This window comes from Oncorhynchus masou, chromosome 28 (assembly GCF_036934945.1).
Source record: "Oncorhynchus masou masou isolate Uvic2021 chromosome 28, UVic_Omas_1.1, whole genome shotgun sequence".
Taxonomy (NCBI): Eukaryota; Metazoa; Chordata; class Actinopteri; order Salmoniformes; family Salmonidae; genus Oncorhynchus; species Oncorhynchus masou.
The window spans coordinates 32,012,095-32,035,199 of record NC_088239.1 but is presented as its reverse complement, the minus strand read 5'-3'; the positions used below and the strand labels follow the sequence as shown (position 1 = coordinate 32,035,199).

Here is a 23,105-nt window from a genome sequence, read left to right as displayed (position 1 = left end):
TCTCCACCGTCCCCCTCTTTCTCTCTCATTGTCCTCCCACTCTCTCTCTCTCCCCCTGTCCCCCCAGGCGAGGTGCGTGTGTCTCTGGCGGGCATGGACCGAGAGGTCAGAGAGATCTACTCCATCATCATCCAGGCCAAGGACATGGGAGGCCAGCTAGGGGGTCTGGCTGGAACCACTGTCGTCAACATCACCCTCAGCGACGTCAACGATAACCCACCCATGTTTGATCAGAGTAAGAAGCAGAGCCTCCTCTCTTCTCCTGTGCCTTTTTGTTTATTTGGATTCCATTCTTTATTTTATCTTCACAACTGTTGAATCCCTTGTCATCATTCTCATTAACTATCTCCCTCCCTCTCCACACCTCTTCTTATTCCTCTTCTGTCTTCAAAAATGGTGGATAATGAAGATGTCCCACTCAGGCCATTTTCTTTTTGCATTTCAGGTCTACTTAAGGGCTGGCTCTCTCATAGACACCAATGTGACAGCAACTGGGTCTGGTCTACTTAGTTCATTGACTGTATATCAGTCAGAAAAAATGGGAGTGGGATGTCTCGCTTCCTGTTCCGTCTCTGCTGTCCTCTCCTCTTGCTCTTCCTCTCCAGCCCTCTCCACCACTTAATCAACAGTGTATCCCCTCGCTTGTCCCTCTCCTTCAGACCATGCTCTCTCTCTCTCCTTCCTCTTCATCATCTACATTGGCCACCAGTCTGCCACCAGCCCATTAACCCTCCCCACTCTCACACTATTCTTTCTGTCCTCATCATCCCTCCATTACTCCCATCCCCCACCCTCTCACTACTCTCCCTCTTTCCATCCCTCCTCGGCCACCAGTCGCCACCATGCCCCCACCTCTCTTTCTTTCTTTCTCTTCACCCGGCCACCAGTCCCATTCCAGCCCCAATGCTGTCTCTTTGATTGGCCCCATTCCTGATCTCCACATTACCGTCCAATCAGAGATCAGCGGTTCATCTCTCTCTATCATCTGTCTATCCTCCGCCATTCCCTAGCTTTCTGCCTGACTGGTGGTCTCGTTTTTTCCTCAATCACCCCCTTATTTCCCCCACATCCCCCTCTCTTCTCTCAAATTAGTCACATCGCTTAAGTGAGACTTTAATACGTTGTGAGGAGCTTCGGGTGCGCTTGTCTGACAACCATAATGTGTGACCGTTTCAGTTCAGACAGAGGGAGCACGGCAAATTGAGAACCGCTGTCACCCCTGTTTTTGAAATTAGGTTAAATTGTTGAAATTAATTTTTGTTGACCCATAAGACAATACAACCCAATTTACGAACCGTCTCTCAGACTGAACCAATTTGTGCTCAACGGTCTGTGGTTTATCCTTCTAATGTCCTGGTGTAATTACATAAATGTGGCACCCTCTAGAGGAACAATGAGCTAACACATGTAATTACATAATACCTCATCAGCTAAAGAAATGCATTTAACACTCTCTCTCCTCTCTCCTTCCCCTTCTCAGAGCTGTATCAGATGAGTGTTGTGGAGTCGGCTCCCGTGGGGTCTGTTGTGGGTCGTATCCGGGCGAAGGATCGTGACATTGGCATCAACGCAGAGATGAGGTACAGCATCATTGATGGAGACGGGAGGGACACCTTCGACATCAGCACAGACCCCACCAACCTGTTTGGTATCATCACCATCAAAAAGGTACATAGGGTAGACATCGATGAAAGGTTACACCAATGAAAACATACACACGGGGTAGACTTCAATGAAAGGTTACACCAATGAAAACACATACACGGGGTAGACTTCAATGAAAGGTTACACCAATGAAAACACATACACGGGGTAGACTTCAATGAAAGGTTACACCAATAAAAACACATACACGGGGTAGACTTCAATGAAAGGTTACACCAATGAAAACACATACACGGGGTAGACTTCAATGAAAGGTTACACCAATGAAAACACATACACGGGGTAGACTTCGATGAAAGGTTACACCAATGAAAACACATACACGGGGTAGACTTCAATGAAAGGTTACACCAATGAAAACACATACACGGGGTAGACTTCAATGAAAGGTTACACCAATGAAAACACACACACGGGGTAGACTTCGATGACAGGTTACACCAATGAAAACACATACACGGGGTAGACTTCCATGACAGGTTACACCAATGAAAACACACACACGGGGTAGACTTCAATGAAAGGTTACACCAATGAAAACACACACACGGGGTAGACTTCAATGAAAGGTTACACCAATGAAAACACATACACGGGGTAGACTTCAATGAAAGGTTACACCAATGAAAACACATAGACGGGGTAGACTTCAATAAAAGGTTACACCAATGAAAACACATACACGGGGTAGACTTCAATGAAAGGTTACACCAATGAAAACACACACACGGGGTAGACTTCAATGAAAGGTTACACCAATGAAAACACACACACGGGGTAGACTTCAATGAAAGGTTACACCAATGAAAACACATACACGGGGTAGACTTCAATGAAAGGTTACACCAATGAAAACACATAGACGGGGTAGACTTCAATGAAAGGTTACACCAATGAAAACACATACACGGGGTAGACTTCAATGAAAGGTTACACCAATGAAAACACACACACGGGGTAGACTTCCATGACAGGTTACACCAATGAAAACACACACACGGGCTAGACTTCGATGAAAGGTAATGACATGCTTTGAGTGTCCTCTGACAGAGGACAGAGGAGTCGGCACAGCCGTAAATGCCTAAAATGCCAATGCAATAAGGCATATTGAACTCAATTTAATTTAGATTCATTATTTGATTGTTGGTTCACTCCTAGTGGATCCTTTCTCAACCCACCTGTGAAGAAACCTCCGCTGCCGCTTTATTTAACTATTCATATGAATTACACCTATGACACAACGTACCTACTAATGCGGTAAACATCGTCTCTCTCCCCTCTAGCCTCTGAACTTTGAGAGCAAAGCAAGCTACACTCTGAAGATAGAAGGAGCCAACACACACCTGGACCACCGTTTTCTGGACAAGGGCCCGTTCAGCCATGTTACCATTGTTCACGTCAGCGTGGAGGATATAGACGAGCCCCCAGAGTTTAGCACTGCTGCATACTACATAGAGGTCTCTGAAGAAGCAGAGATTGGCACAGTGTTCACGACGGTCTCTGCCAGAGACCCTGATGCTTCCAATAACTCCATCAGGTGAGGACATGGTTAACAGCAAAATACCACCCAAAATGTTTTGACCAATGTCATGTAATGTCATCTTGTGGCCAGATGGTGTCAGTATGGTATTGGAGTGTACAAGTCTGTGGTTAAAAAAAAAACATTGAGCTGATGTGACAGCTCAGAGTGATATAGACAATGGGCTATCCAATTTTAGTTCATTGGCAATGAAGATGGTGTTAATGATGATGATCTGGCATTTTTAAGAACCCTAATCAGTCAAAGTGTACTGGATTGTGTGGTATTAGGAGACGTTCCCATCATTTTAAATTATGCAGTGTGTTTACCTCACTCACAGAGCAGATGTTGGGTTAGAGTGGAGCGTAGTTTCACTGTGCGTCCCAAATGGCACCCTATTCATTGCTTTCGGTCAAATGTTATATCTGTTTGGGCTTCTTGAGGTCAATTTGCAGCAATGTACAATATCCCAGCCCTATATCTAGAGGGGAATACACTAACGGTCACTAACGGTCAGGGGCTCGTCTCACACTGCTACTCATCAACATTCACATGACTTGAGGCTAAACGTTTTTGGAATGTCAGATTTGAAAATCTTTCAATGTGCTAATTTCAGCTGGAGCCACATACACGACATGACCTGGACAACTGCGTGTCCAACAGCTCATTCCAAAATCATGGAATGGTCCCCCTTTTCTGCTATAACAGCCTCCACTCTTATGTTGGAACATTGGTGCGGGGACTTGCTTCCATTCTGCTACAAAAGTGTTCGGGAGGTCGGGCACTTATGTTGGGAGATTAGGCCTTACTCGCAGTCGGTGTTCCAATTCATCCCAAAGGTGTTCGATGGGGTTGAGGTCAGAGCTCGATCTCGACAAACAGTTTCTGTACGGACCTTGCTTTGTGCATGTGGGCATTGTCATGCTGAAACAGGAAAGGGCCTTCCCCAAAATGTTGTCACAAAGTTGGAAGTGCAGAATCGTATAGAATGTCATTGTATGCTGTAGCGTTAAGATTTCATGTCACTGGAACTAAGGGGCCATTATTCCTCCTCCACTAACTTAACAGTTGGTACTATGCATTGCGACAGGTACCGTACTCCTGGCTTCCGCCAAACCCAGATTTGTCAGTCGGACTGCCAGATTGTGAAGCGTGATTCATCACTCCAGAAAACATGTTCCCACTGCACCAGAGTCCAATGGTGGGGAGCTTTACACCACTCCAGCCGACACTTGGCATTGTGCATAGTGAGCTTAGGCTTGTGTGTGTGCTGCTGGGCCATGGAAACCCATTTCATGAAGCTCCCGACAAAGTTATAGATGTTGCTTCCAGAGGCAGTTTGGAACTCGGTAGTGAGGGTTGCAACCGAGGACAGACTATTTTTACACGGTATTCGCTTCGGCACTCGGTGGTCCCATTCTGTATGGTTGTGTGGCCTACCACTTCATGGCTTAGCTGTTGTTGCTCCTTTTCCAATTCACAATAACAGCACTGAAAGTTGACCGGGGCAGTTCTAGCAGTGTAGAAATTTGACTGATTTGAAGGGGTGTTTATATACTTTTGTATATATAGTGTATTTGTATGGGATCCAAAAACAAATCATTTCTCGCCATTAAAATGAACTGCTATTTCAGAATGCTGGTATGCCAATGTTATCCCTCATTGTAAAGCTGTGTTGGGAGTGTCTGTTAGATAATGTGTTAGATAATGTGGCTTTAGGGCCTCCCGGGTGGCGCAGTGGTTAAGGGCGCTGTAGTGCAGCGCCAGCTGTGCCACCAGAGACTCTGGGTTTGCGTCCAGGCTCTGTCGTAACCGGCCGTAACCGGGAGGCCCGTGGGGAGATGCACAATTGGCCCTAGCGTTGTCCTTGTTAGGGATGGTTTGGCCGGTAGGGATATCCTTGTCTCATCGCGCACCAGCGACTCCTCGGGCCGGGCGCGGTGGGGGCTAACCAAGGTTGCCAGGTGCACGGTGTTTCCTCCGACACATTGGTGCGGCTGGCTTCCGGGTTGCATGGCACTGTGTTAAGAAGCAGTGTGGCTTGGTTGGGTTGTGTATTGGAGGACGCATGACTTTCAACCTTCGTCTCTCCCGAGCCCGTACAGGAGTTGTAGCGATGAGACAAGATAGTATCTACTAAAACAATTGGATACCACGAAATTGGGGAGAAAAGGGGGTAAAATAAAAAAAATTAAAAAGATAATGTGGCTTTAGTGAATATATTAAAACCCCTCAGTCTCAGCAAATTGGGTTGTGTATTGGAGGACGCCCTGTGATGACTTTCAACCTTCGTCTCTCCCGAAATGGTGTGGCTAACATTACTATATAATTGACAACATATGGTTGAGACCCTACAAAACAAACACACACAGGAGAGAGAAGGCACACACACAACACAAACACACACACACACACTTCCCTTACACACACCCTGCCCCCGGGATCACACACACACACACACACACACACACACACACACACACACACACACACACACACACACACACACAACATCAGTAAAGGAGGGTACATAGAGTGCTGCTGATGCTGGGTCTGCCTTAAACATTGACAGCTTGCCATTCCACATCTGGTGTGTGTGTGTGTGTGTGTGTGTGTGTGTGTGTGTGTGTGTGTGTGTGTGTGTGTGTGTGTGTGTGTGTGTGTGTGTGTGTGTGTGTGTGTGTGTGTGTGTGTGTGTGTGTGTGTGTGTGTGTGTGTGTGTGTGTGTGTGTTTGTGTAGGGTCTCAACCAGTCTGACAGACCAGGCGATTCTACCAAGGACTGTCTCTGTGTATAGCTGTATAGCTGAGAACTCTCTCCATTTTCTCTGTGTGTACTGCTGCACAATGATGGGTCAGGAAGCCTGCCTTTGGGAGTTTAGTTCACACTGAGACAGAAAGGGGAGGGAGGGAGGGATCACTGTACACAGAGGTTTGTTCTTTCAGGTCTTTCCCAGTAGGATTCTAAATCGACTTAATTTCCTTCTTTGAGACCCTATGAATATGGGATTAAGCTGTGTCCTGAAGTAGTGTCCCCCCCTATTCATCTGGCTTCATCTCTGAGTGTATGTCTGTTTACTCATTGTTGTGTGATCTTCTCTGAGGAGCGCTTTGGAAAGTGGCCCGTGGTGGCAGGAGATGAGCCAGCCTGTGTAGCACAGCACAGTAAAGCCCATTGCAGGTATACACACACACACACCAGCTCTGTGCTGCAGCTCAATTTGGCAGAATGCAGATATATTGCTGATTCTATCACAACTGAGACGGTTTGAGGAGCTAGCTCGAATTGCATTTCCCTTACAAAAGAAGATTTCAGTTTTGAAACTGCAGTCAAAGTGTAGTAACTGCATTCGACTGTGGTATTTGGACGCAGTAATTGCAGAATACCTGCAGTGTCCTGCAGTTTTACTGTTGTTCATAGCGTTTGCTGTCATTAAATGTGAAGACTGTTATATAATCAAATAAATTCTCTATGTGTAATTATTCCATAATTAAATGAATCATGGAATAGTAATTAACTAGGAAGTCGAGGCATCACAGGAAAATGTTGTTTATAGAGTTACAATTTCCCGAAAATATCTCTTCAGATATTTTATTATCTTATTGATGACAGTTTTCTATTAATGTATTATTACCTCATCAGTCTCATTCCTGAATGTCGCAAACCCTTGGATATCTGCACAAACCCTAACATTAATTATGAATCAGCGATATAGAAATTGGCTTAACTAACTAATCAATCACATAATTACATGAACACCCACACAGTAGGTCATACATTGGTTACTAACATGACACAAAGAAAAGTCACTAGTGGACGAAACCAATATGACGGCTTGGTAGACAAAGGAAAAGGGTGGGGACAGCTCAAGAGGGGGAAATTACGAGTTGATAACTACATTCATGGAAATTCTAATACGTTGAACATGAACAACAGCTGATTCGAAAATACATTTCAAATGACATATTTACGAGTGTATGCCTTTGTTGTCCCTTTCTGCGATCGCCGGTCCATCTGCTGGACAGATATTTGACAGAAAGTCTCTGGTTTGTCCACCAGAGATCAAAGTATTTCGTAGTCGTAGCTTGTTATAATGGATATGTCAGAGTACCATTCGGTCGTTTGAACCAGTTGCTTTTACCAAACTAAAAGTTCTTAAACAGCTGCAGCCTGGATAATTGTTTTTTTAGTTTGTAGATATCTAGCCATTTCAACGTGGGAATGATCTCCACGTTCTCTGGTCCTGTCCTTTGGTAGAGTTGCCAACCATTTCAACAAGTAGCGACAGCTTCATTGTTTTCTGGTCTAATGTAAATCTTTGTCGTATGTGGGTTTTATACAGTGCCTTGAGAAAGTATTCGGCCCCCTTGAACTTTGCGACCTTTTGCCACATTTCAGGCTTCAAACATAAAGATATAAAACTGTATTTTTTTGTGAAGAATCAACAACAAGTGGGACACAATCATGAAGTTGAACCACATTTATTGGATATTTCAAACTTTTTTAACAAATCAAAAACTGAAAAATTGGGCGTGCAAAATTATTCAGCCCCTTTACTTTCAGTGCAGCAAACTCTCTCCAAAAGTTCAGTGAGGATCTCTGAATGATCCAATGTTGACCTAAATGACTAATGATGATAAATACAATCCACCTGTGTGTAATCAAGTCTCCGTATAAATGCACCTGCACTGTGATAGTCTCAGAGGTCCATTAAAAGCGCAGAGAGCATCATGAAGAACAAGGAACACACCAGGCAGGTCCAAGATACTGGTGTGAAGAAGTTTAAAGCCGGATATGGATAAAAAAAGATTTCCCAAGCTTTAAACATCCCAAGGAGCACTGTGCAAGCGATAGTATTGAAATGGAAGGAGTATCAGACCACTGCAAATCTACCAAGACCTGGCCGTCCCTCTAAACTTTCAGCTCATACAAGGAGAAGACTGATCAGAGATGCAGCCAAGAGGCCCATGATCACTCTGGATGAACTGCAGATATCTACAGCTGAGGTGGGAGACTGTCCATAGGACAGCAATCAGTCATATATTGCACAAATCTGGCCTTTATGGAAGAGTGGCAAGAAGAAAGCCATTTCTTAAAGATATCCATAAAAAGTGTCGTTTAAAGTTTGCCACAAGCCACCTGGGAGACACACCAAACACGTGGAAGAAGGTGCTCTGGTCAGATGAAACCAAAATTGAACTTTTTGGCAACAATGCCAAACGTTATGTTTGGCGTAAAAGCAACACAGCTCATCACCCTGAACACACCATAACCACTGTCAAACATGATGGTGGCAGCATCATGGTTTGGGCCTGCTTTTCTTCAGCAGGGACAGGGAAGATGGTTAAAATTGATGGGAAGATGGATGAAGCCAAATACAGGACCATTCTGGAAGAAAACCTGATGGAGTCTGCAAAAGACCTGAGACTGGGACGGAGATTTGTCTTCCAAAAAGAAAATGATCCAAAACATAAAGCAAAATCTACAATGGAATGGTTCAAAAATAAACATATCCAGGTGTTAGAATGGCCAAGTCAAAGTCCAGACCTGAATCCAATCGAGAATCTGTGGAAAGAACTGAAAACTGCTGTTCACAAATGCTCTCCATCTAACCTCACTGAGCTCGAGCTGTTTTGCAAGGAGGAATGGGAAAAAATTTCAGTCTCTCGATGAGCAAAACTGATAGAGACATACCCCAAGCGACTTACAGCTGTAATCGCAGCAAAAGGTGGCGCTACAAAGTATTAACTTAAGGGGTTGAATAATTTGGCATGCCCAATTTTTCAGTTTTTGATTTGTTAAAAAAGTTTGAAATATCCAATAAATGTCGTTCCACTTCATGATTGTGTCCCACTTGTTGTTGATTCTTCACAAAAAAATACAGTTTTATATCTTTATGTTTGAAGCCTGAAATGTGGCAAAAGGTCGCAAAGTTCAAGGCGGCCGAATACTTTCGCAAGGCACTGTACTTTTAGTAGAAAAGGGGGCATTCCATGACACCGTGTAATATCTGTGCTCATGGGTGCGTGGCAACTGACTGATCATAAGTCACTATGAAAAACAATTCTTATTTAGAAGACTAAGATCACATTGTTATATTTCCAAAAGTACTCTTATGATTAATCATGTATTTTACACAACATTCAGATGCAAACCTCATAATTGAGAAGTGTCCTTCATGAGGTCACCAAATGAAACAAACTCGACAAGACTTTTCCTTAAGTGTCCACGGACCACTAAAACTGCTTGGAATACAGCGTGAGAGAGAGAGAGAGAGAGGGACGCTGTAGAGCTGACCCACCGTAACCTGATCCTTCAGATCTTCACAGGAGAGTCATGACTCTGCACTCCAACTGCAGTTACACTGAAAAATGTGTACTGCAGTTATACTGCACTCTGACTGCAGTTATACTGCACTCTGACTGCAAACGTTTTTCTGAGGGTGCCCCCAGAATTGAGACATTTTGTCATGTTAGAAAGTGCATGAACACACGACCCTTCCCCAAAAATATTTCAGTTGTGAAACTGTAGTAAAAGTGTAGTAACTGCGGTCGACTGTGGTATTTTGGATGCAGTAGTTACAGAATAACTGCAGTTATTCTGCATTCTAACTGCAGTTACACTGCAGTAAAAACTGTGTTATTTTGGTATACTGCAGTTAGAGTGCAGTATAACTGCAGTTCAACTGCAGTAATTCTGTAATTACTACATCCAAAATGCCAAGCTCATGTGGCACAATGTATCTGATGCCACATGACCACGTGCAGCCCACACATGTCAGTTGGAGCGCGGGAGATTCCAGTTCAATGCACTCACTATTCTTTACGTCTCCGGTTAACTAGAATAAAGAAGAACTCATGTTAAAAATAACCTTTTTCTTTAGTATTTCTTGAACAAGAAAGCGCAACAGCTCATGCAATAGATAAAGATATGTGCATGCTTTATATTCACACCCCTTGACTTTTTCCACATTTTGTTGTATAACAAATTAAATGTATTTACTTGAGATGTTTTGGTCACTGGCCTACACACAATAGCCCATAATTTCAAAGTGGAATTATGTTGAAAATGTTTTTGTTTTTTTTACATATTCATTAACAATGACAAGCTGAAATGTCTTGATTCAATAATTATTCAACCCCTTTGTTATGGCAACCCTAAACAATTTTTGCATGGACTTTTCAAACACAGATACAACCACAAAGATTTGGGATGATTTCCAATGCCTCATAAAGAAAGGCACCTATTGGTAGATCGCAGACACGGAATATTCCGGTTAGCATGGTGAAGTTATTCATTCCAGTTTGTAAGGCTACAAAATAGGAAAAATTCCAAGATGGGTGAATACTTTCGCAAGCCACTGCATATCCTCCTAACAACCAGTCAGGAGATTGGAGAGGTGGAACTTGCAGCGCGTCAAGTGTCACAAATAGATTCAAGTTCTATTTTAGTGCCTGGTTACGCAGACTCTCGTTGACACGCGCGAGCAGAGTGGGTGCAATGATTGAGTAACATGTATGTGTACATTTATTTTGAAACGCTCGCACACGTGACACGAGCGGTGTGGTTGGCATGTTAATCACTGCCAAAGGTGATTCTAACACGTATTGACTCGGTGTTGAATCTAATCAAGATATCGCCGTGTTTTATTTTTCATCGATTTTGTACAATTGTTCAAATTTTTCTTCCACTTTCACATTACAGAGTATTCTGTGTAGATCTTGGAGAAAGAAAATTACAATTAAGTCCACTGTAATAACACTTTGTAACAAAACAAATTGTGGAAGAAGTCAAGGGGTGTGAATACTTTATGAAGGCAATGTATATAAATAACAGATAAGTGTTACTCAACATTGGTTACCATTGTGTCACTCTGTCACCAGGTATTCAATAGAGATGACCACTGACCTGGGGAAATATTTCTACATAGACATCACTTCCGGGGCGTTGATGACGGTGCTGGCGCTGGACAGAGAAGAGTTATCCTGGCATAACATCACCGTCCTTGCAATGGAGATGAGTACGTCACACACACAGACACACACACACACACACGTACACACACACGCGCACGCACACAAATGACACCCTGTTGTCTACAATAGTACAAAAGAAGTGCACTATATAGGGAACATGGTGCCATTTGGGACGAACCCACATATAGTATGTTACATACACACATATCTGGTTTATTTTGAATGAGGCCACATTATTATATTACATTGTGTGATAATATAAAACAGACTTGTACACAGCGGGTGTAACGGTTTTCTTGAGTTGATGGAGAGGCGGACCAATACGCATAGTGGTTACTATTAATGGTTCTTTAATAAAGCAACTACACATGAACAGACTAACAAAACAAGAAACGTGAAAAACCAAAACAGCCCGGTGCAAACACAGAGACAGGAACAATCACCCACAAAACCCAACACCAAACAGGCTACCTAAATATGGTTCCCAATCAGAGACAATGACTAACACCTGCCTCTGATTGAGAACCATATCAGGCCAGACATAGAAATAGACAAACAAGACATCCAACATAGAATGCCCACTCAGATCACACCCTGACCAAACAAAACATAGAAACATACAAAGCAAACTATGGTAAGGGTGTGACAGTCCCCCCCCACCCCAGGTCCGGCCGCAAAACCTGAACCTATTGGGGAGGGTCTGGGAGGGCATCTGTCCGCGGTGGCGGCTCTGGTGCTGGACGTGGCCCCCACTTCACCATAGTCTTAGTCCGCCCCATTGTCCGCTTCCGTGGCCTCCTAACCACGGCGACCCTACTAAATGACCCCACTGGACAGAGGGGCGGCAGCTCGGGACAGAGGGGCGGCAGCTCGGGACAGAGGGGCGGAAGCTCTGGCGCCTCTGGGCTGAGGGGCTCTGGCGCCTCTGGGCTGAGGGGCTCCGGCGCCTCTGGGCTGAGGGGCTCCGGCGCCTCTGGGCTGAGGGGCTCTGGCGCCTCTGGGCTGACTGGCGGCCCCTGGCTGACTGGCGTCACTTGCGGCCCCTGGTTGACTGGCGGCACTGGCGGCTCCTGGCTGACTGGTGGCACTGGCGGCTCCTGGCTGACTGGCGGCACTGACGGCTCCTGGATGACTGGCGGCACTGGCGGCTCCTGGCTAACTGGCGGCTCCTGGCTAACTGGCGGCACTGGCGGCTCCTTGCAGACTGGCGGCACTGGCGGCTCCTTGCAGACTGGCGGCACTGGCGGCTCCTTGCAGACTGGCGGCACTGGCGGCTCCTTGCAGACTGGCGGCACTGGCGGCGCTGGGCAGACTGGCGGCACTGGCGGCGTTGGGCAGACTGGCGGCAATGGCGGCGCTGGGCAGACGTGTGGCTCAGGCGGCGCTGGGCAGACGGGTAGCTCAGATGGCGCTGGGCAGACGGGTAGCTCAGATGGAGCTGGGCAGACTGGCCACTCTGTTGGCGCTTGGCAGACGGGAAGTTCCGGCAACGCTGGAGAGGAAGTCTCTGGCAGCGCTGGACTGAGTAGCTCTGGCGCCTCTGGAATGAGGGGCTCTAGCGCCTCTGGAATGAGGGGCTCTAGCGCCTCTGGACTGAGGGGCGGGAGCTCTGGCAGCGCCAAACAGGCGGGAGACTCCGGCTGCGCTGGAGAGGAGGAAGGCTCTAGCAGCGCCGATGAGAAAGGAGAGACAGCCTGGTGCAGGGGGCTGCCACCGGAGGGCTGGTGCGTGGAGGTGGTACCAGATAGACCAGACTGTGCAGGCGCACTGGAGCTCTTGAGCGCCGAGACTGCCCAACCTTACCCGGTTGAATGCTCCCGGTCGCCCTGCCAGTGCGGTGAGGTGGAATAGCCCGCACTGGGCTATGCAGGCGAACCGGGGACACTGTGCGCAAGGCTGGTGCCATGTAAGCCGGCCCAAGGAGACGCACTGGGGACCAGATGCGTAGAGCCGGCTTCATGGCACTTGGCTCGATGCTCACTCTAGCCCGGCCGAAGCGGAGCTGGTATGTACCGCATGCACCCGCACTGGGGACACCGTGCGCTCCACCGCATAACACAGTGCCTGCCCGGTCTCTCTCGCCCCCCGGTAAGCACAGGAAGTTGGCGCAGGTCTCCTACCTGGCTTCGCCACACTTCCGTTGTCCCCCCCCCCCAAGAAATACATTTTTGGGGCTGACTCTCGGGCTTCCATCCACGCCGCCATGCTGCCTCCTTATGCCAGCGCCTCTCTGCCTTCACCGCCTCCAGCTCTTCTTTGGGGCGCCGAGATTATCCAGGCTGTGCCCAGGGTCGTTTTCCGTCCAATTCGTCCTCCCATGTCCATTCCTCCTCGCGCAGCTTCTGTTGCCGCTTCTCCAGCTGCACCTTGGGGTGGGGACATTCCCCTGGTTTTGCCCAGGGTCCTCTCCCGTCGAGGATTTCTTCCCAAGTCCAGAAGTCTTTATTTCGCTGCTCCTGCTGCTGCCCGTTACCACGCCACTTGGTCCTGTTGTGGTGGGTGATTCTGTAACGGTTTTCTTGAGTTGATGGAGAGGCGGACCAATACGCAGCATGGTTACTATTCATGGTTCTTTAATAAAGCAACTACACATGAACAGACTAACAAAACAAGAAACGTGAAAAACCAAAACAGCCCTATCTGGTGCAAACACAGAGACAGGAACAATCACCCACAAAACCCAACACCAAACAGGCTACCTAAATATGGTTCCCAATCAGAGACACTGACTAACACCTGCCTCTGATTGAGAACCATATCAGGCCAGACATAGAAATAGACAAACAAGACATCCAACATAGAATGCCCACTCAGATCAAACCCTGACCAAACAAAACATAGAAACATACAAAGCAAACTATGGTCAGGGTGTGACAGCGGGAGTATTCAGGACCCAGGAGAGTCACCTTCAGTCCCCTTGTTTTGTTTCTGTTTGTTTGGAATGCACACGAACGAGTGGAGCTTTGTTTTAATTAACAGCTTCGTCGAATAAAACACACCTGAATCGGGTCATATTGGCACATATGACTCAATTGGTTATCGGGGGGGGGACAAGAAAAGACAGCAGAAGAATAGAAATGATCCCGTGTGGTGGGAGGGCTGTGTTGTAGCTGCAGGCCCCAGGGAGAAATGGAGGGGGAGGGAGAGAGTTGTTACTTGGAGTCTACACACATATACACACACATGCAGCACAGAGAGCCATTCACCCTCAACTGGAGAGTGCCAAAGTCAAGCTATTGATTGATCAATTGTTTGATGGAAGCTGAGAAAGTAGTTACTGCCTGCTAGCACTTCCATTGCCAATTACACAGCTGAGTAAGGTATTCAAATGTACATTTTGGATAATAACTGAATTGTAATCTTATTCTAATCAACCATTCTGAGTATTTCATCCTAGTCTGCCTTTCGTCATCGGCTAGTGTGTGTGTGTGTCTTGTACACTAACTTGTGTGTGTGTGTTTTCTTCCAGGTAATCCCAGTATGATCGGGAGTGTGTCTGTAGCTGTGAAGATTCTGGACGTGAATGATAACCCTCCATCGCTGACACACTATTTTGAAGCATTCGTCTGTGAGAGCGCCAAGGCTGGACAGGTACAGAGGCATACTCACACACACACACACACACACACACACACACACACACACACACACACACACACACACACACACACACACACACACACACACACACACACACACACACACACACACACACACACACACACACACACACACGCACACACACACACACACAATAAAGATACACACGCAAGACCTGAACAGAGGCAGACCAATATCCACTATTTGCAGACCTGTGATTTTATCGTATGAAGAATTATTCAAATTGATGGAATACTGTAAAGAATTATCTGCATAATATGAATGTATGTAATATCTGACAGTTTCACTCACAACTTGTCTCAGGTCAGCGATCCTAACTGTCTCTCTCTCCCATCCCCTGGCTGTTGTCTTGTTGTCTGGTGACCTAAGCTGATTCAGACAGTGACAGCAATAGACCCAGATGATCCTCTGGGAGGTCAGCATTTCTACTACAGCCTGGCACCAGAGGCTGCGAACAACCCCAACTTCACCCTCAGAGACAACCAAGGTAAATAAAGGCTTTATTATACAGCAGTAAAACCCACATCACTACCTGGACATGTATTTTTTGTCACACTCATTTTCTGTTGACATAATTTCCCTTTTGTGTTTAATTCTTTAGAGTCTAAGGTGTGGGTTTGATTTTGATTTTGAATTTTAGGACCACTTTAGGTATCAAAAAAGATATATATATATATATATATATATATCTGACAAACACCGCTCTTGGTAATGATGTAACATACACTGAGTGTACATACATTAGGAACACCTTCCTAATGTTAAGCTGCACCCCACTTTTCCGTCAGAACAGCCTCAATTCATCAGGACATGGACTCTACAAGGTGTCGAAAACATTTCACAGGGATTCTGGCCCATATTGACTCAAATGCTTCCCAAATTGTGTCAATTTGGCTGGATGTCCTTTGGGTGGTCGACCATTCTTCATACGGGAAACTGTTGAGCACGAAAAACACAGCAGCGTTGCAGTTCTTGACACACTCAAACCGGTGTGCCTGGCATCCATGTTTCAAATGTCTCAATGTTTAAAAATCCTTCTTTTAACCTGTCTCCCCTTCTTCATCTATACTGATTGATGTGAATTTAACAGGTGACATCAATAAGGGATCATAGCCTTCACCTGGAATCACCTGGTCAGTTTATGACATGGAAAGAGCATGTTCCTAATGTTTTGTACACTCAGTGTATATATGTATCTAACCAGGCTCCTCTCTCTCTCTGTCCCTGATGAAGACAACACAGCATGGATCCTGACGCGCCGTGGGGGTTGGTCTCAGCAGGACCAGTCAGTCTACTACCTTCCTATCTTTATCTCAGATGGAGAGCTGCCGGTCCAGACCAGCACCAGCACCCTGACTATCCGTGTGTGTAGCTGCGATGTGGAGGGCAACGTTATGTCCTGTAATGCTGAGGCCTACCACCTACCGGCTAGTCTGAGCAGAGGGGCACTCATCGCCATACTGGCATGTATCTTCGTGATGCTCGGTAGGTCATGATCTTGTTCTTTGGAGTGATTTTCTCCACTGCTGATCTGCTTTACACGTACTTAATAAGCTACTGTATATTTGTATTGTCTTTGTATACGACAACATCATATTCCACTCTATACAAACCCTCTTTTACCAAATCTACGCTTATATTGAATGTCTTAGTATAGTACACTAACTCACCGAACTCACTGAAGCAACCATTAACAATCTTCCATATTTGGGGTTCATGTTGTATCTGACCATGTCTCTTTTCTCTCCTCTAGTGATGATCTTGCTCATGTTGTCCCTCCGGAGCCACCGTAAGAAGCCCTACCTGCACGATGAGGAAGACAACGTCCACGAGAACATCGTCCGCTACGATGACGAGGGGGGCGGAGAGGAGGACACTGAGGCCTTCGACATCGCTGCCATGTGGAACCCCCACGAGGCCCACCTCGTGGGGAAGCAACGTCAGGACATGCTGCCCGAAATCGAGAGCCTTTCACGCTACGTTCCCCTTGCATGTGTGGGCTGGCCAGGGAGCGTTTGTGTTGGTGGAGACAGCAACGTGCAGGGGTATGTGCTATCCAAGCTCCTGGAGGCGGATTTAGACCCCTGCGCCCCACCTTACGACTCCCTACAGACCTACGCCTATGAGGGGGAGGGATCGGTGGCTGAGTCCCTGAGCTCGCTGCAGTCTGGGTGCTCCAATATTGATCACGAGTATGATTATCTCAATGACTGGGGGCCCAGGTTTAAGAAACTGGCAGAGATGTACGGGGTTCTGGAGACAAACAACCCTCCCATGTGGTAGAGGGGAGGAAGGAACAAGAGACTCACCCCTATATACACACATCTTATAGGAAGAAGAGACTGAAATATAGAGAGACTATGGCTGAAACGGAGACATGTAGAGAGACAGGAACAGAGAGAGAGATAGAAATAGAGAGAATGAATTTGAAAGGTGTGTTCGCCGTAGAAGTGCAGAATTTGCAATAGCACCAGTGAGCATCGCCTCTTCTCTATAGCCTTAGAGCTGGGTAGCCTCAACCCTGAGCTGGGTTTCCTCCTAGCTGTGTAGCTGCCATCACCATCCTTCCCCAACTCCAAGAGAGGCTTGAGCGTAGCCTGGACTGACTGACTGACAGACAGCTAGCAATCACAAGGCCCTCAAAGCAAAGGGCTTCAAAGCAACACGTTAGTTAACTCTATCGGCCGACCCAGGCTTTAGCCACAGGCGCCAGCGGCTCTCTGGTCCAAAGGGTCCCTATTCCCCTCAGATGAACACAAGAGAGGGGAATGAGGGGAAAACAAGGGACTCAACATACTTAGCCTTACCTTCCTGCACACACTTACGCAGGACACAAACAAACTCTGAAATGCTGACGTCTTTTTTTTGTTGGTTTGTTTTGACAACATTTCCGTTAAGACTTTGCTTTTTGTATTCCGAGCCACTGACACAAGAAAAAAAAGGAAGAGTAAGATACATTTTTGATGACCTGTTTGTCATTATTGTTGCAACCATTTTGATTTGAGAACTGCAATTTTTTTCCATTAAGGGTAACTTCAATATGTGGCTGTCTCTTATTAATTAATTTATTTTTTCATGTGTTGTATTTATATTTCTTATAACTTATTTTTGGGAATCAAACAAACACTGGTTTGATGTTATCCCAAGGTGGTGGGTTCGGCATAAAATATGTTCAAATATGTTCAAGAGTTCTGATGTGACATAAATGTTTCAATGGCCGTCTAATTGCAATTCTGTGTTTCAAAGACAATGTTTCTCCCGGCATTTCTCAGTGTCTTGTTGCAGACATAGTAAGGGAGATGGAAACTCTGTAATCCTATTTGGATTTTAAGATTATTTGTAAAATGTATCGATTCATATTTTGTTAGTTTGAACCCTTTGTTGTTTTGCTGCTGGTTAGGAGCATAAAGCATGATCATACATTCATCAGGAAATGTGTGTCCCCCAAATTGCACCCTATGCAAAATAGTGCACTATATAGTAAATAGGGTGCCTTTTGGGACGCAAACACAATCTTTAAACACTTGTTTTGAAAAAAAACTGTCCATGATACCACAGCAGGACTGAGGGACATTACAGTATCTATATCTGAAATGAAGGAAGGCCAGTTACTGTAAATGTTTTACTCATCATTATAAACATAGCTGGATGAGTAAAACCAGGGGATGCACGATATGGTAAAAAGCATTTCATCAGGGTATCAGCCATGATTAGGGGTGGAGTCCAACTCTGCCATACATTGTTGCTTGATCTCAACCCTCGCATCCCGTCCCATAGGCTTTGATAACTTTGATAATCTGCTTCTTCAAGTGCCATATGTAAAGAAGAAGAAAATGTACTTCAGCAAAACGACGCCAAATAAACAAAGGGACATCTTTGTCAAAGATGATGTGAAATAATAGGAGGACATTTTGATCATTTTTGATTGGGCGGACTTCGACTTGAAACATGTGTGGTGTCAGTTATGCTACAGTATGTGGTATTTGAATGTATATATTTGTTGTATACTTGGTAATAAAATAAGAAAAAAATGTTTTTTGCTGTCGTCAAGTAAAGTTGCCAAGTTGGCTGGGATTAAATGAAATGGTTGGTGTTTTCGAGCACTGCACACAATGCACCTTTTTTCAGACATTTGCGGAGATGGACAATAATGGTAAATGCTGCAGATGTTATCTCAAAGGGAAATTACTTTAAATGTCAAGTGCTGTGTACTTGTCTGCGACGTGGCTTTGATTATCCGCTTTTGAGAGCAAAAAAAAATAAAGGTGTTTAGTTACTTTTCGTACTTCAGGTATTTTAGCAATAACTATGGAGAGAGAGAGTACTTCGGGAAAAATAAATCACTTCTCTCCCCTGCAAGGAACATTAGGCGGCGTTTCCCTGAAGCATGACAGAAGTGTAAGCCTTTTAAAAGATAAAGCAGCTATTTAAATATGCAATCATATATGCTAAATTGTTCTCCAGTGTTATTGCATATGACTCCATTTTCATTGCATTTCCCTCTTAAAGTACTTCATTTGCTTGACTTATTTTGTTTGGAGGCAATTGGGTTTAAAACGTTGATTAAAATCTCATTCCCCCTGTTGTCCTCATATCAGTACCTGTGCCTAAAGCATAACAGGCAACTCGGGGAGGCGTCCATTCCATTATTTTCACAACAACAATTATACAGACGAGCTTCCCAGGTGAAACTCTAACTAAGGACATCCATTTCAGCCGTAATGGTGTAATGATAAAACAGATTCCAATTAAAAGCATTAATATTCAAAAAGTTAACCTTGGATGTAATGGCATTTGTGAGTCTGTGTTTCTCTCTATATATATATATATCTCTCTCTATATATATATTTAAAAAAACATCTCTGTCTCTAATATCCTCCCAATACCGTTTACTGTAGTTCCCGGCTCCTTCATCATACCCCTCCATCACTACAGCCACTACCTTTCACGTACACATGCATGCACACACATGCGCACACACATACACACATACACACACACTCTCTCTCTCTCTCTTTCACTCAGACACGCACATTCCTGTCCCAGTGTTATGCAGAGGCATCGGGGGTAATATGTCTTAAGCCTCGGTGCTCTGTCTCCCATAAGAGGGTTTCAAACTGCAGCAAAGTTAATAAGACACCGGCTGGCTTCATTCACTAATCCTGCCCATGGTAAACTCACAGCAGAGCAGAGGCCACTGAATCATCCTCTAATAACATGCTGTACAAAATAGATTCACTCCCTCGATCAGCTGAAACTGGAGACAAGGCAAACTAACTTGCACCAGACAGAGAGCGAGAGATCTGGGCAGCGTGATGGGTTATTCACACTTTATCCCTCCAAGCTACAGTGGAGCTTTGTTTTTTTGCCGTTTGGGCAATCCGTTTAACTGTGTTGTGTGCTCTCTGTGTATCCAGTATAACACCAAACGTTTTAAAGGCCTGGACGGATGGATGTGTCATGGATGGACTCATACTGTACCTAGTTGCTAGTTAAAGGACTGAGGCTACATACCCAAATGTCTGCCTAATCCCTATACTAGACTACCATTTAGGACGCATCCTTACTGTATAAGTAGTAATTGCTGTGTAAGAGGAGAACACCTTTTCATCAGGCATTAATCCAATGAAACCTTTCCCTCTATGCATTCAGATAAATGACTGCATAACAAACACAACAAACAGTCCTAGTCCTGATAGCTACCAGTCCTGCACTTTTATTATTAATGCTGCCGACAGACAACTTTATCTTTATACTGTAAGTGCATAGAAAGAAGGAGTCGAAGATTGGAGCAGGGGAAGGGAGTGGGAGAAAGAGAGATGTGTGGGGTGTTAACTGCATTTATCAGAGGCTATGGGTTATGTCAGAGAAGGGTAAGTAAAACTGATATCTAACTGTCCCCTGACCCTCCTCTATATCTCCCTCCATCTCTCCATTCCTCCATCTCCTCTTCGTCCCATGCCCGCCACCTCTCCAAAATTACACATTTTTGTTGCAGGTTTCAAACAAACCATAGATGAACCCAGAGTTGCTGTCAGAAAACTGTCCAAGATGGCAGAAGCCAGATCTGACAAATTGGACTTGGCACGGAGTGTATTATCCCAATACCCCCAATGACTAAATGCTACTTTCCTGCAAAGAGAAAATGAGTGGAGGAAAACTGAAAAAAAAGAGAGATCTGGAGCATTGGGAGCATTTGTTATGAAGTCTGATCAGTGTCAGTGTGTTAGATTAGGATTTGGTTCAGTGTTCAGTTTGGGGTATGTACGCAGCACACACCGATAACGTTTGTATAGAGCTGCCAATCTCACAAAACCCGCTGCCATTTTTGGGGTTGGTGCTTCTTGATTTTGCCAGTCCGTCATTTATGGCAGTGGCATTGGCTTGTGCAGGTGGGCCTGTATGTGTTCCTGTCTGATCATTATCTAGAAGAGTGAAATTAACACGTCCGTCTCTGTGAGGTTGTAGTTACAAGCTCCTCTACTCATCTCCCTTCCAATTCTCTCCTCTGCTTTCATCTATTTTCCTTTCCTTTCTCTCTCCTCTCTTTCTCCCGTTTCCTGGCCTACTTGTTTTCCAGAAAACTGAATTACTACCTTTCTCCCTGAGACAATATTCAATACCAGAATTTAAATTAAAGAGCAGCAGCAAAATAACAATACAGGGGCTATATACACGGGCACCGGTACAGAATCAATATGCATGTGCACCAGTGTTAACTTCTCTAGGGTAAGGGGCAGCATTCAGAATTTGGATGAAAAGCATGCCCAAATTAAACGGCCTGCTACTCGGGCCCAGAAGATATGATATGCATATAACTGGTAGATTTGGATAGCAAACACTCTAAAGTTTCCAAAACTCATAAAATAGCGTCTGTGAGTATAACAGAACTGATTTGGCAGGCGAAGACCTGAGAAAAATCCATTCAGGAAGTTTTTTTGATGGTTTTGTTTTTGTAGTTTTCTATTCAATGCCATTACAGTATCCATTGATTTAGTACTCAAATTGCAGTTCTTATGCCTTCCACTAGATGTCAACAGTCTTTAGAAATTGTTTCAGGCTTTTATTCGGAAAAATTAGGGAGTAAGAGCAGTCTGAATGAGTGGACCCTGCCGTGTCACAGAGCTTTTTCATGCGCACGACCGAGAGAGTGCCTTTCTTGTTAACCTTTTATACTGACAACGTTATTGTCCGGTTGAAATATTATAGATCATTTAGGCTAAAAACAACCTGAGGGTTGAATATAAACATTGTTTCACATGTTTCTATGAACTTTACGGATGCAATTTCGATTTTTTGTCTGCCTGTTTAGACTGTGATCAAGCCTGTGGATTACTGAAGAAAACGGGCAAACAAAATGGAGGTTTTTGGATGAAAAGAGACTTTATCGAACAAAAGGAACATTTATTGAGTAAAATAATGTCTTCTGAGTTCAACCCTATGAAGATCATCAAAGGGATTAATTTTATCTCTATTTCTGACTTGTGTAACTCTTCTACTTGGCTGGTTACTGTTTGTAATGATTTGTCTGCTGGGCTATGTTCTCAAATGATCGTAAGGTATGCTTTTGCCGTAAAGCATTTTTTAAATCTGACACCGTGGTTGGATTCACAAGAAGTTCATCTTTAAACCTAAGTAAAATATGTTTTGTTTTCTGAATTTCTATAATGAGTATTTCTGTATTTGAATTTGGTGCTCTGCAATCTAACTGGATGTTGGCCAGGTGGGACACTAGCATCCCACATACCCTAGAAAGATAATATAGGTAGTATATACCTGTACATGTGTCACGTTCTGACCTTAGTTCTTTTGTTGTGACTTTGTTTTAGTATGGTCAGGGCGTGAGTTGGGTGGATTGTCTATGTTTGTTTTTAGTATTTCTGTGTTTGGCCTGGTATGTTTCTCAAGCAGAGGCAGCTGTCAATCGTTGTCCCTGATTGAGAACCATTCTTAGGCAGCCGGTTTTCACCCTTGATTTGTGGGTGATTATTTTCTGTTTCGTATCTGTACCAGGCAGAACTGTTTCGGTTTCATTTCGTTCTCTTGTTGGTTTTGTATTTTAGTGTTCTGAGTTCTATTAAAGAATATGAACACTTACCACACTTTGCATTGGTCCTCACCTTCTTCCACCACAGACAACCGTTACAGAATCACCCAGCAACCAAGGACCAAGCAGCATGGTAACGGGCAGCGGCTGAAATATCAAGACTCCTGGACATGGGAGGAGATTCTGGACGACAAGGTACCCTGGGCACAGGCTGGGGAATATCACCACCCCAGGGAAGAGCTGGAGGCAGCCAAAGCAGAGTGGCGGCATTTTGAGG

The 23,105-nt window shown here is 44.8% G+C and overlaps 1 protein-coding gene across 1 annotated transcript in view; it reads left to right on the top strand.

The window, feature by feature from the left end:
- Positions 1-18,915, top strand: part of LOC135517526 (cadherin-20-like) — a 126,484-nt gene extending 107,569 nt beyond the window's left edge. Inside the window, exons 5-12 of the mRNA XM_064941916.1 lie at positions 68-235; positions 1,481-1,668; positions 2,949-3,202; positions 11,068-11,204; positions 14,630-14,751; positions 15,151-15,268; positions 16,015-16,266; positions 16,535-18,915. Of these exons, the coding sequence (XP_064797988.1) occupies positions 68-235; positions 1,481-1,668; positions 2,949-3,202; positions 11,068-11,204; positions 14,630-14,751; positions 15,151-15,268; positions 16,015-16,266; positions 16,535-17,064 (1,769 nt within the window). The 3' untranslated portion in view covers positions 17,065-18,915. The remainder of the gene's footprint in view (positions 1-67; positions 236-1,480; positions 1,669-2,948; positions 3,203-11,067; positions 11,205-14,629; positions 14,752-15,150; positions 15,269-16,014; positions 16,267-16,534) is intronic.
- Positions 18,916-23,105: the final 4,190 nt, after the last annotated feature.